Source organism: Selaginella moellendorffii, unplaced genomic scaffold, assembly GCF_000143415.4.
Source record: "Selaginella moellendorffii unplaced genomic scaffold, v1.0 SELMOscaffold_6, whole genome shotgun sequence".
Classification (NCBI taxonomy): Eukaryota; Viridiplantae; Streptophyta; class Lycopodiopsida; order Selaginellales; family Selaginellaceae; genus Selaginella; species Selaginella moellendorffii.
This window is the reverse complement of record NW_003314267.1, coordinates 2,598,396-2,609,790: the sequence shown is the minus strand read 5'-3', so window position 1 is coordinate 2,609,790 and position 11,395 is coordinate 2,598,396. Positions and strand designations below refer to the sequence as shown.

The window sequence follows — 11,395 nt, the reverse complement described above, 5'->3', positions numbered from 1 at the left end:
GCATATCTAACTTGAACACTTTGGTGCAAAGGGCACCAAGGACGTGGTGAATAAGATGGGGACACCCAGTCTCAGTTGCTATGGATCCTTGGCCGGAAGGGCTGGCTTGGGCGCACCGCCAAGTGTGGGGGATGCCCCCGGGGTCATAGTCAACAACTTAGAAGGGTCTGGAAGACCTAGTTCCTATTGGTAGACCTATTAAGGGGTCAAGATGAGATCACTAGGTGATCTTGTGGCTAAACAAGGACAAAGTCTTTGTTTGGGTTAAGGGATATGATTCCTAGTTCAAAGTGTTGATTTGAACTATTGATAATGGTGTGGCTTGGTCAAGGTGACCAAGTGGGTAGAGCACCTATGGAAAATGAGCTATGTCACTACTATGGCATAGTAAGTCCGAAGAAAGTAGTCTCTATAAGAGATCCAAGGGAGGGTCTCAAAAGTTGGGCCGTGGATAAAGCCCATAGTAGAAAATGCTAAAGAGACGTATTAGGGGTGAACACCCTCTGGACCTGGCAAAAGCAAAGTGTTTGCTTGAAACTAAAAGGAAACCTCGAAAGTGGAGGTAGCGATCCTATGTTGCTGGGTGCAACAATCAAGGATAAGAGCAAAAGACTAGTGGCTAAGAAAAGAGCCATGGGAATCATGAGAAAGAATCCAAATGGCAAAGTTAGGCCAAAAACACTAATGTGTTAGATTGTGGGAAAGGCAATGTTTCCCCAAGGGTGGATTCCTAACCACTCTGATTTGGTGAAAGTGGATGCTCCAAAGAGGGGAGCGGTAAGGTAGCTAAATAATAGGGCCATCGGAATGAATAACAACAAATAGATGGTATATTCTAAGTATAACTCAAAGCAAACAGAAAAATTAATAAACCCAAACCAGATACAAAGCTGAGTTTTTACCTCTCCGCTTTAGGGCTCCTCGCGCACGTCCTCCTAGGGCTTAGCTTCTCCCGCGGCAAAGGTGTGAAACCGCGGTTTAGGGTTTAGGGTTTAGGGTTTAGAACCCTAAAACCGGTACTTCCCATTTCCATCAACGCGACAAGTAATGGAGCGCTTCCTGAGCACTCAGGAACTCGTGCCGTAAAAGCTTAGCCTGAAACTCCTTGGCCTCGGGTGACAGGTCACGAAAGCTCTCCATAAGCCTTCCAACAAGATACAGATCGGAGGACCGCGTGTAGACGCCATCGACCAATGTGTTGTCGTCCCAGGCGCGAAGCCAGCAACTGGGCGTACAGTCTGTCTTCCACACTGTCTCAAGATCGATAAGCATCCAGCTCCCATTACTAGCAGGAAGCTTGAGGATGTTTTTTCCATCTGATGTCCCTATGAACCAAGCCTGCCTGGTGCAACGCATGTAGGCCGTGAAGTGCACTCTGAATGGCCGGCCACAAGTCCTCTTCGCTGGAAATCATCTGCTCGTATCCCACCGACTGAATGACCACATTGTATCGTTCAGCCCTCACTTTGACGACCCCTGACACCAGCCCCACAGCGCCAAGCCCGTACGCTTGCGTCACAAAAGCCGTCGTAGTGAATCCCTCCGCAACGTGCTGCGACCAGGGGCGAATCTCCTTGATCACCTTAGGATAGACGATCCGCAGAGTCCTGGTTATCTGACTGAGAGAACCGTAAAAGGCGGGAGGAAGCACGTTGAATGGCCTCGGCAGAAAATTCAGCTTGGAGTAGATGCTTGAAATTGTCAAGGCAATCCGAAGGAAGTTGATGGAGAGCCGTAAGCATGTTGTCTTGTCCCTGAGTGACCCCATGTTTTAGCGCCCAAACAGATCATCTAGTGTCTGCCCCTGTCTCATAGCCCACCCCGCCATCTCCGGACCTGCTAATGCGACCCCAACTATCCACTGGACGGGTCCATAGTACTGTGGTGGAAGTACGCCAAGCTTATTTATCAGGTCCTGGTACGCCTCTTCCAAAGTTACCCGTTTCTCCTCGAACGTGACGCACAGCCTGTTCAAGATCCAAAGCAGCAAATCAGGACGGACGTTTGTCGTTGAAGCACCAGAATGGTCGGTGACGTTCCGGTTGAACTGAATGCTCGTAATCTCCGACAGATACAGCAGCTCCATCCACAAGTTGCAAAATGCCGAGTCCCAGATACTTTGCAGCAGATTCTCGGACATGCCAAGCGCCACTCTCGAGTTCATGAAGTTTGTTACGCAACCGGATATTCTCTCGGCGGGGTACTGGTTGGTCGGAATGAACTGAGTAGCATAGCTCGGGTCCAGAGTTGCATATGTAGCAGGACCAACAGGAAGCGGCAAAGGGAGTGGCTCCTCCAATGCTCTCCGCAAGCCAGCAACGTCGAGAACAGCAAACGGAAATGGTTGTAACACTGTGCGAGCCCATTCCTTGCTGTTATCAGAAGCATCTATTTGAAATGTATGAGAACAGTAGCATGCCAAACAACATCAAACCTGTGAAGAGCGCCTTGCGGAGATGAAGCTCGAATGTTGGGGGCAGGTGTGCGCCAGGATCTGGCGTAGGAATTTCCATCCATCCCTTGGAGCTAAGGACCGCGTCCACTTTAAGAACTGTCTTGAGCCAGTTTACAAGGTCGCCCAAATTCTTGATGTCGGATGGCACGGCCCGGAATGCTACCTTGGCACGCAGATCGTCCACATTCCTACCACGCTCCTCCGCCGGATGCACGTACACAATGCGCACGGGAGTCGAAAACACATCATCCATTGCCTCGAGCCCTAACCCTATGGAGCACCATTGCTTCTGCTGCCATGTTTGCCCTAAATCTCCAAGACGACGACAGAGAAAAAAGAAGAGCGCCATCCTCCAAAGGCGACTCGTAAGTAATTTGCAAGAGGAGGCTGTCGGTTGAGTGGGCCACAGTTGCCATGGTTTTGTTTCTTATTTGAAGGCTAATATTCAAACTCTTTTATCAAGCGGGGATAGAGTGTCAGCCTTGTCGGGAAGAACAAGGTCCACATCACTAAAGCCACATCACCCATCCTCATCAACCGTCAAGAGTCGCCACATACACATGTATAAAACCACCCAAACGCAATGCCATATAAAACCAAGATCCTCATTCACCACTGGAGCCCTACACAGAACCAGGAAGGTCTTGCTTATGGAGTCATGGGGAATTCCTGTGTCTGTGACTTCAAGAATACCATTGTAGCCTCCTCCATCATCAGCCACCTCATCCCAATGGACACTTCTGCCAACCACCTTAGGAACATTTATGACAACTTTACCATAGTGGAATGGGCTATTCTCACCGGCTCTGTTTAGTTCTCAGTGGTAGCAATTTCGGCTGCAATGGTGCCACCTTTGTCCCAGTCCCATGTGTCAATGCTTGGAACTGATTGGCTGTAGAGATTCAAGTGCTAGTTCAACTATAGGGGACATCCAGGGGAATATAATGTTCCATTTGTGGCTTTGCATCTCAAGGGACTAGCTTCAGAATGGTTCTTTAGCTTGGAAAGAGCAAACACTTTTCCAGATTGGGAAGGAGTTCATTATTGTCATTGTGGGTGAGTTACCTTTTAACAAGGTTTGCAACATCACGTACTGACCAAAGCTCAAATGTTGCAAGAATTCAACAAACAGTGGTTGCAAGCTCACTATGCAGTCAACAACATTCCTGAGGAAACAGTTACACAGAAATACATAGCTTCCCTCCTGACATCAATGGTGGTGGATATTGCTCAGATGAGCCCAATGTCAGTCCATCAAGCTATGTCATATGCTCTGCATATAGACATGAAGTTATGTGATTTGGAGACTAGGTCTGACTGGGCTAGATGAGATGGTGGAGACTCTCAGTTTAAGCCAACACTAGCAGCGGCTCCTCCAGCTCGTCCAACAATGCAAACCAAGCAATTGAAGTTTGTTCCCTAGGGTGATCGAGCCAAGATTTACACCTTGGAAAATTGTCTATGGTGGCCAGGGCTATAAAGAGATTTGCAATCACCCACCAACCCAAGGGCTAGGGTGACAACTCCAAGTTAATGAATAAGGAGATCTTTCCCCTTGTGAGTTGGACGAGGTTGATGATGAGTGGGAGGTATTTATCATGGAGGTCCAACAACCACTAAAAGAGCTCTCAGAGCCTCAATCAGAAATGGCAATCTTAACTTCAGCCTACCAACGTGGGATAGTTTTCTTGTTGGCTTATATGGGAAAAAGCAGGACTAGATTGTGTCTGAATACAAAGGAGTGTGGGCCAGTGACTGGCATTTGTGCTCATTGACCTCACACATACTTTTATCCACAAAAAATCCCTGGGGAAATTGAAGTTGTCAGCCAAGGATATGGACCAGCTGTTATAAGTGGAAATTGCTAACAGGGGGGCTGATCAAGGCCACATAGAGAGCTCATTGCTCATTTGTGTCTGGAGGGTACACAATCAGCAGAATATTTTTGGTGCTAGACATGGGAGCCATAGATGAGTAGAGACATTGGAGCAATTAGGCAATAACTCCATCGACTTTGGGGAGCAACACCTCTCATTTGAGAAGAATTGCTGAATATACAAATGGACAGGCACCCAGGCACGTTGTCCACTCTTGTCTGCTACCATCACTAAGGGAGCCATGTCATGGTGTTATGATCAAGAAATAGGGTCCTTGTTGCCACATTTTGAGCCAGGGAATCATGAAAAAGAGGTCATCAATTAAGAAAGCAACTCCCAGAAACATAAAGAGACTGAGTCTACTGCTGGAGTGTCGTTGGTGGAGGAGGTCGTTAATCAGGAGAAAAGAAGTCTTGCATGAAGAAAGTAGTGACCATGCCCCTCCAGATGGAAGAAAAGAAGTTCCAAACAGAACCATGACCTCTAAGCTTGGGTAAGTAGCAGGAGACATTAGCAAGGGAAAAGAAGCCTTCTTTGAAGAAAGTAAAGATGTTGGCTACCAGGGAAAAGTGAAGAAAATAGTGCTAGGGCGGTAAGTTTTTCAGCTTTTAGCAAGCAAGGGAATTTCTCTAGAGCTGTTGGAACCTTTTGGCAAGGAGACAAACTTTCTTGGGGGTGTCTATAGTGTTAATATCCTCCAAAGCCTCTTCAACTGCTGAACTGGATGAAAGTCCCCCTTGGTTCCTCTTCCCCACACAGCTGGCAGTGTTCCTCAAAAAAGTCCAATCTCAAGAAGAACAAGAATTCAACATCAGATCATCTTGCATGAGGGCTTTCAAGAATGCATGCTTTGGGCTTTCACCCTTAGCCTTTTTTAGTACCAGGAGTTAGTCTCTGGGACTAATTTAAAACTTATTAATTATGGAATGGCACTAGATTGTGAATTTGGACACGGGACGAACACTATTATGTTCAAGACAATCTCTACATTCTGTCAATATGCCAAATTAACAAATCTAGACACTTTCTATAAATAGTAATTGGGACCAAATAGGATTAATACAAGATATATAATAGTGAGGGTGTTTGTTAGACATAGTAAGCTATCATTTGACGAATATTGAGGGACTAAACTCAATATTGTAAGGGTTCCTAACACTAGCAAGTGCAAGTCAATGAATATTTATTATAATTTAGAAATATAAATTTCATATTTCTAAGTTTTATTAAAATGTAAAATAAATAAACAGAAATATTAAATCCATCACTAAAAATATAGCAATCAGCCTTGACATGATATAAAGTGTTATAAATTTTTATATACACATATTTAGATAATTTTATTTTTTTCATAAAACTCATACTGTGAGTGCATGTCACAAATGTAACTTTGGGTATCACAAGTTATTGCTTATCCCATTTTTAGTCTCTGCCTAAGCTAGTTTCTGAACTAGCTTCTGAAGAGACTAAAAAAGGGACAAGCAATATTGACTTTTTGCCGTTATGACAGTAAAGACAAAATATCTGAAAGGACTAGCCAACAAATAATTTTTGATACCCAAAGTTACATTTGCGACATGCACTCACAATATGAGTTTTATGAAAAAAAAATTATCTAAATATTTGTATATAAATATTTATAACACTTTATATCATGTCAAGACTGATTGCTATATTTTTAGAGATGGATTTAATATTTCTATTTATTTATTTAACATTTTAATAAAACTTAGAAATGTGAAATTTATATTTTCTAAATTATAATAAATATTCTTAAAGGACTTTAAGTAGTTAATTTTAAATTAAGTTCTACTAAATCTAAACTAAGAGTTTGTGAATCTTTTAAAGAATGAACTAATATATAGTATATAAAATTGTGTTCCATGTTGTGAGGGCCAAGTGTACAGCTACAATATACTTCTTTCCCTAAATTATCATTTCTTAAAGGGAAACTATTCACCAACATTACTTATATAATCTAAGCATATAAGTTTTCTATTTATACTATTGTCTGTATATTAATATTAACGTAATGGGATTTTAGTAGCCATTGAATTAGTTTCAATCCGGACCACTCACTCCTATATATAAGCTAAGGATTTTAGGCTAATTGAGATGCACATTTTCTGTATTCCCTTTCCATATTCTATACACTCATATTGGTGGAGATGAAGGGCACTGTTGATTGTCCCTGAGGAGTGATTGGATTTGAGATTTTGGTTTAGATTTAGCTTTTGCATCGTCTAGATCTAGTTTTTCCATTTCCTTTCTTTTGTTCTTTCCTTTCAGGATTTTGGTTTAGATTTAGCTTTTTGCATTATCTAGATCTCCATTTCCTTCTAGCTTATTTTTTTTATCATTTCTCTTATTTTGCTCTTTCCTTTTCATTCATCTTCATGGCAGATCAGGAATCTCCTCCTTTGACTTTGGAGCAACAGTTGGTACAATTGCTTGATGTTATGCACTTGCAATTGAACAACCAAACTCAATTAATAGCAGCGTTCACGGCATATGGTACAACTCCTCCTGCTCTTGGTGCCAATCCTCGCATTCGGCTGGAGTTCTTTTGTGGGAATCCTGGGGATGATGTGTACCATTGGTTCGATCACTTCACGGTGATTGCCATATATCATTCTTGGGATGATGCTTGACATTTGCATGAGTTTCCCACATGTCTCCAAGGGACAACATTGCAATCGTACAATGGTTTGAGCATAGCCACTCGTGGGGATTGAAGTGTTCTCCCAGATGTCTTCAAACACACATTTGGATATGCCGACAATTGTGATTATGCCTTCTAACAATTGCATCATTTTTGCCAAGGGCCATCTGAGTCGGTGAGGCAATTTAGTATTCGTTTCCGAAGTTTTTTGCTTCATGTAGAGCCAAATATGTTGGAGTGGATCAAGCTAAAAATGTTGTGGCCAACACTTTGTCAAGATCTTGTCGAACTTGGGCATGCACTTTCTCCTGCCACCTTTGACGATACTCTTCGCTTGGAACAATGTTATGAGACGTTGCCTCTTCCACTTTTCGCTGCACGTCCTTCCGCTCCCCTTCCTATTTGCGATGGTCCTGTTCCAATGGAGGTTGATGCTACTGTTGCTCGAGTCCAAGGACAAGGGTGAGGACGTGGTCATGGCTGTGATATTCACTACTGGGTATGTGATGAAGTTGATCATACTTATCGGCATTATGGGTGTTCTCTAGATTGGCGACCTCCATTTCCTGGGTGGAGACCTTTGCGTCAACAATGTCATGTTGGTGCTGCTGCAATGGAAGGTTTGGACACTGAGATGCATTTAAGAAATAAGGAGTTGCGTGAGTAACGGAGGGACCTTGCTCGAATAAGTTAGTGACCTCTCATCTTTCTTTTGGGAGTATCATCAAGGGGTTCACTTGGCACTGGTTCATCCAGTGTTTACTTTCCAAACACATTTTTATAACATGAGGTTTCCTATTATTCTCTCTGTGATGGTTGATATAGGCTCGAGTTTATTTCTATTGCTTGACTTGTTGCCACACATTGCCGTCTACACTTGCGTCGTGCGGCAGAACCAATTTTCATTCTTTATGGCAATGGCCATACACATGCATATGCACGGCATGAGGTGGACCTAGTTGTGCGTGTGGGCGATCTCAAGCTTGAGTTGCAATTATTGTGGGTGGTGTCGAGTCAAGCTTTTGACCTCATCCTTGGTATGGATTAGTTGCAGCACAATCATGCCAAGTGTGACTTTGAGGCTTCTCCCCTTTGTCTCATACTTCTTTATATTTCATCCATTCCTCTCACTTCTGTACCTCTTTGTCCTTTTACTTCCACCTCTGCTTCTATTACTTTTGTTCCCCCACTATTTCCTTCTATGTTTTTGTCTTGTTCTGCTCTTCCCTTTTTCAATCCCTCTGACAATCTTTGTGTTGTAGCAATTGATCGGCTTATGAAGGAGTATTCTGATCTCTTTGAATTTGACCTATCGTCTGGGGCCAAGATTGCCACACATCATCCGATTCCAACCCTGGATGCTTGTCTAATCAACATTCCTGTTCATTGTCGGTCACCCAAAGAAATCAAGATTTTACGGGAAAATGTCAAGGAGATGTTAGAGAAGGGTGTTATTCAAAAGTCATGGAGTCCTTGGGCATGTAAACCTCATCTTGTGACGAAGCCTAATGGGAATATTTATTTCTTCATTTACTATTGTCCATTAAATAAAGTGATGATCCTGGATGTGTACCCTCTTCCTCACGTTGCTGATCTCTTGGATCGTGTGGGGTGAATTCATTAGTTCACTAAGCTAGATCTTGCTTTTGGGTACTGGCAAGTACCGATGGCCGAAGAAGATATTCTTAAGACTGCTTTTCGTACACCATTTGGTTTGTACGAGTTCTTGGTGATGCCGTTTGGTTTGAACAATGCTTCAGCAACTTTCCAGCAGATGATGGACGAGGTTCTTTGCAATATGCCGGAGGTGACTGCTGACTTCATTAATAATGTCTTGATCCACTCAGAGGGGATATGGGAGGAGCACATTTGTGATATTTGTAAAGTGTTGGATAAGCTACGGGACGTTGGTTTAAAGCTGAAGTGATTGAAGTGCATGTTTGGGTCCAAGGACACAAACACGTCCTTGGATTATTTCTCGTGAGGATTTGCAAGTTGATCCTGACAAATTTGTGGCTGTTATAAAGTTCCCTACTCCGAAGTGTGTGAATGATGTGAGTTGTGAGCGTTGCTAAAGTCATCAACATCATCTTTCATCTGGTCTCGTGATTGTGAGCAAGCATTTGTGGATCTCAAAGAGCTATTGACAACTCCTCCGGTTTTAGCGTATCCTGACTATATTCAACCATTTGTTTTGCGTGTGGATGTTTCTAACATTGGTCTTGGAGGTGTGTTGATGCAAAAGAGCCCGAGTGTGCCTGATTAGCACCATCCCATTGCATATATAAGCTGTATATTACAACCAATGAAGGTGAACTACTCCACAATAAAGAAAGAGTGTTTAGCAGCAGTCTGGGGTTTCGAGAAACTTCATGTATATCTACATGGTTCTTGGACATTACTTGAAGGTGACCATGCTACCGTTACTTCATTATTGAAGCGGAAGAACTTAGTTGGTCATACTGCTCAGTAGGCTTTGAAACTTCATATATATGATTTTTTGATGTTGTTCATCACCCAAGGAGTGCTATGGCTGATGCCCTTTCTTGAGCTCCTCTTCCTTCTCCACTCTCTTCTCAGGTTTCTGATGAGTTTGTTGTTCTAGCATCTGTGGATTTTCTAGACAAGGTTTATGTGCCGTTAGTGGTTGCTGTATTTGATGTTCAGTGTTCACAAGGCGCAAAGCAAAATCTACCTTCTCTTGATGAGGTTCGCAAGGCTCAAAAGATTGAGCCATGGATTCAGAGGCTTCAAGATGGGTTTGAGAATCCTGCATCACTTGCGAATGACTTGCCTTTCCGGCATTTACATTCTCAATATTGCCTTAAAATTGGCCTTCTTTATTTTGTGGGGATAGATTCTGATGATCATTTACGGTTGGTGGTGCCTTTTGTCTTTATTCCGCAGTTTCTCCATGCCTACTATTATTCTTCTGTTCTAGGTGGGCATATGGGACATCGTCGTGTGACTAAGAAGCTGCGTAGGTCTTTCTATTGGCCGGAGATGCAACGTGATATTATCCGTTATGTGCGTAGTTGTGTTTGGTGCCAAGCTCGTAATACTCCCCCTCGTACCGCGGAAGGACGGTTGGAGTCAATTATAATTTCCCATCCGTTTGAATTGGTGGCGTTTGATCTTATGGGACCTTTTCCATGGTCGATTGCTGGCAATGAGTATGTTATTATTGCTTCTAATTACTTGATTTGTTGGGTGGAGGTTGGTGCTCTTGCTAGTGCCTCTGCAACTACTGTTGGATACTTCCTCCTCAATCAAGTGGTGTTCCAGCATTCTTGTCAAGAGTGGATTCTTTCGGATAATGGTCCCGCATTTATGGCTGAGGCATTTCATGTTTTGACATCTTGGTTGGGGATATGCCACACTTTTACAAGTGCTTATCATCCACAATCAGACAGATTAGTGGAATGGCTCATTCGAATGTTCAAAGGGATGATCGTGAAATATGTGAATTTTCAGCATTTAGATTGGAATGGTTATTTGCCGTTTCTTTGGTATGCATATGTCATAGGGGTGCAGAGTTCTGTTGATGCTTCACCATATAAACTCTTATATAGTCATGATCCAATATTACCAACGGAGCTGGGTTTACCTTCGCAATTGCCACAAGCTGCCGATGCTAGGTCGTGGGATCAATATTTGACGAGCATTCTTCCACTTGTCTAAGTAGAGTCTGCCGAACACTTGGGTCGTATACAAGTGGGACAACAACGGTGCTACAACTCCCATCATCCTCCACCTGTGGAGTACAAAGTGGATAACTTGGTGTTAGTCCGTTTTCCCCATCTTACGATACGTGGTTTCTCTAAGGGGCTCCTTGCTTAGTGGAAAGGATTGTATCAGGTATTGCAGCAAGAAGCTCTATTTCGTTAAAGTGGGATTTATTCAGTAAAATGGGACTAGGTACAAATTTTCAAGTATTTGAAAATGACATGAAATTATATATTTTTTGTCCAGGGGCTAGACATATCTGGGGCATGGTGACTAGCGCGGTGACTTTGTGTCCAGACTGAGTCCATCTGGTTGTATAATAAATCTCATTGTCAAGGTGAACAAGCCAAATCTGAAGCTAAAGAAGAGCGATGGCATGCGCACACACACTATTTGTTTGTTCATTGAGCATGTGGTGAGCTTTCCAAGATGAACGTCATTCCTATTAGCTAGACATATAACTTAATGGTGAGAACATTTAGATATTATTCAATGTTATCTTTTTCTAACGATTCTAATTGTGAAGGTGTAGCAAGAGGCATTGCTAGTCTAGAGAAGTCATTTAACTCATTTGACCCTTAGTGTATTTTCATGAAACTAAATAACATTCATATTATTAAGGAATTTCTCTAGTACCTTTTTTTTATGACATAGAGGCTTGCATTTCTTTCAAAG

General features: G+C 42.8%; 1 protein-coding gene and 1 pseudogene across 1 annotated transcript; both read right to left on the bottom strand.

The window, feature by feature from the left end:
• Window positions 1–1,022: 1,022 nt before the first annotated feature.
• On the bottom strand, window positions 1,023–1,787 carry LOC112344951 (annotated as a pseudogene).
• Window positions 1,750–2,738, bottom strand: LOC9636044. Its single transcript, XM_024670639.1, has 2 exons — window positions 2,435–2,738; window positions 1,750–2,388 (listed from the first exon to the last, which is right to left on the bottom strand). Exons 1-2 carry the CDS (start codon window positions 2,706–2,708, stop codon window positions 1,772–1,774), a joined length of 891 nt encoding a protein of 296 aa, XP_024526407.1. The 5' UTR covers window positions 2,709–2,738; the 3' UTR covers window positions 1,750–1,771.
• Between the last annotated feature and the right edge of the window lie 8,657 nt (window positions 2,739–11,395).

Coding starts and splice junctions, on each gene's coding strand:
- LOC9636044 (XM_024670639.1), bottom strand. CDS start 2,708: ATGGATGATGTGTTTTCGACTCCCGTGCGCATTGTGTACGTGCATCCG. Junction 2,389..2,434: donor CCGCAAGGCGCTCTTCACAG/GTTTGATGTTGT, acceptor CATTTCAAATAG/ATGCTTCTGATAACAGCAAG.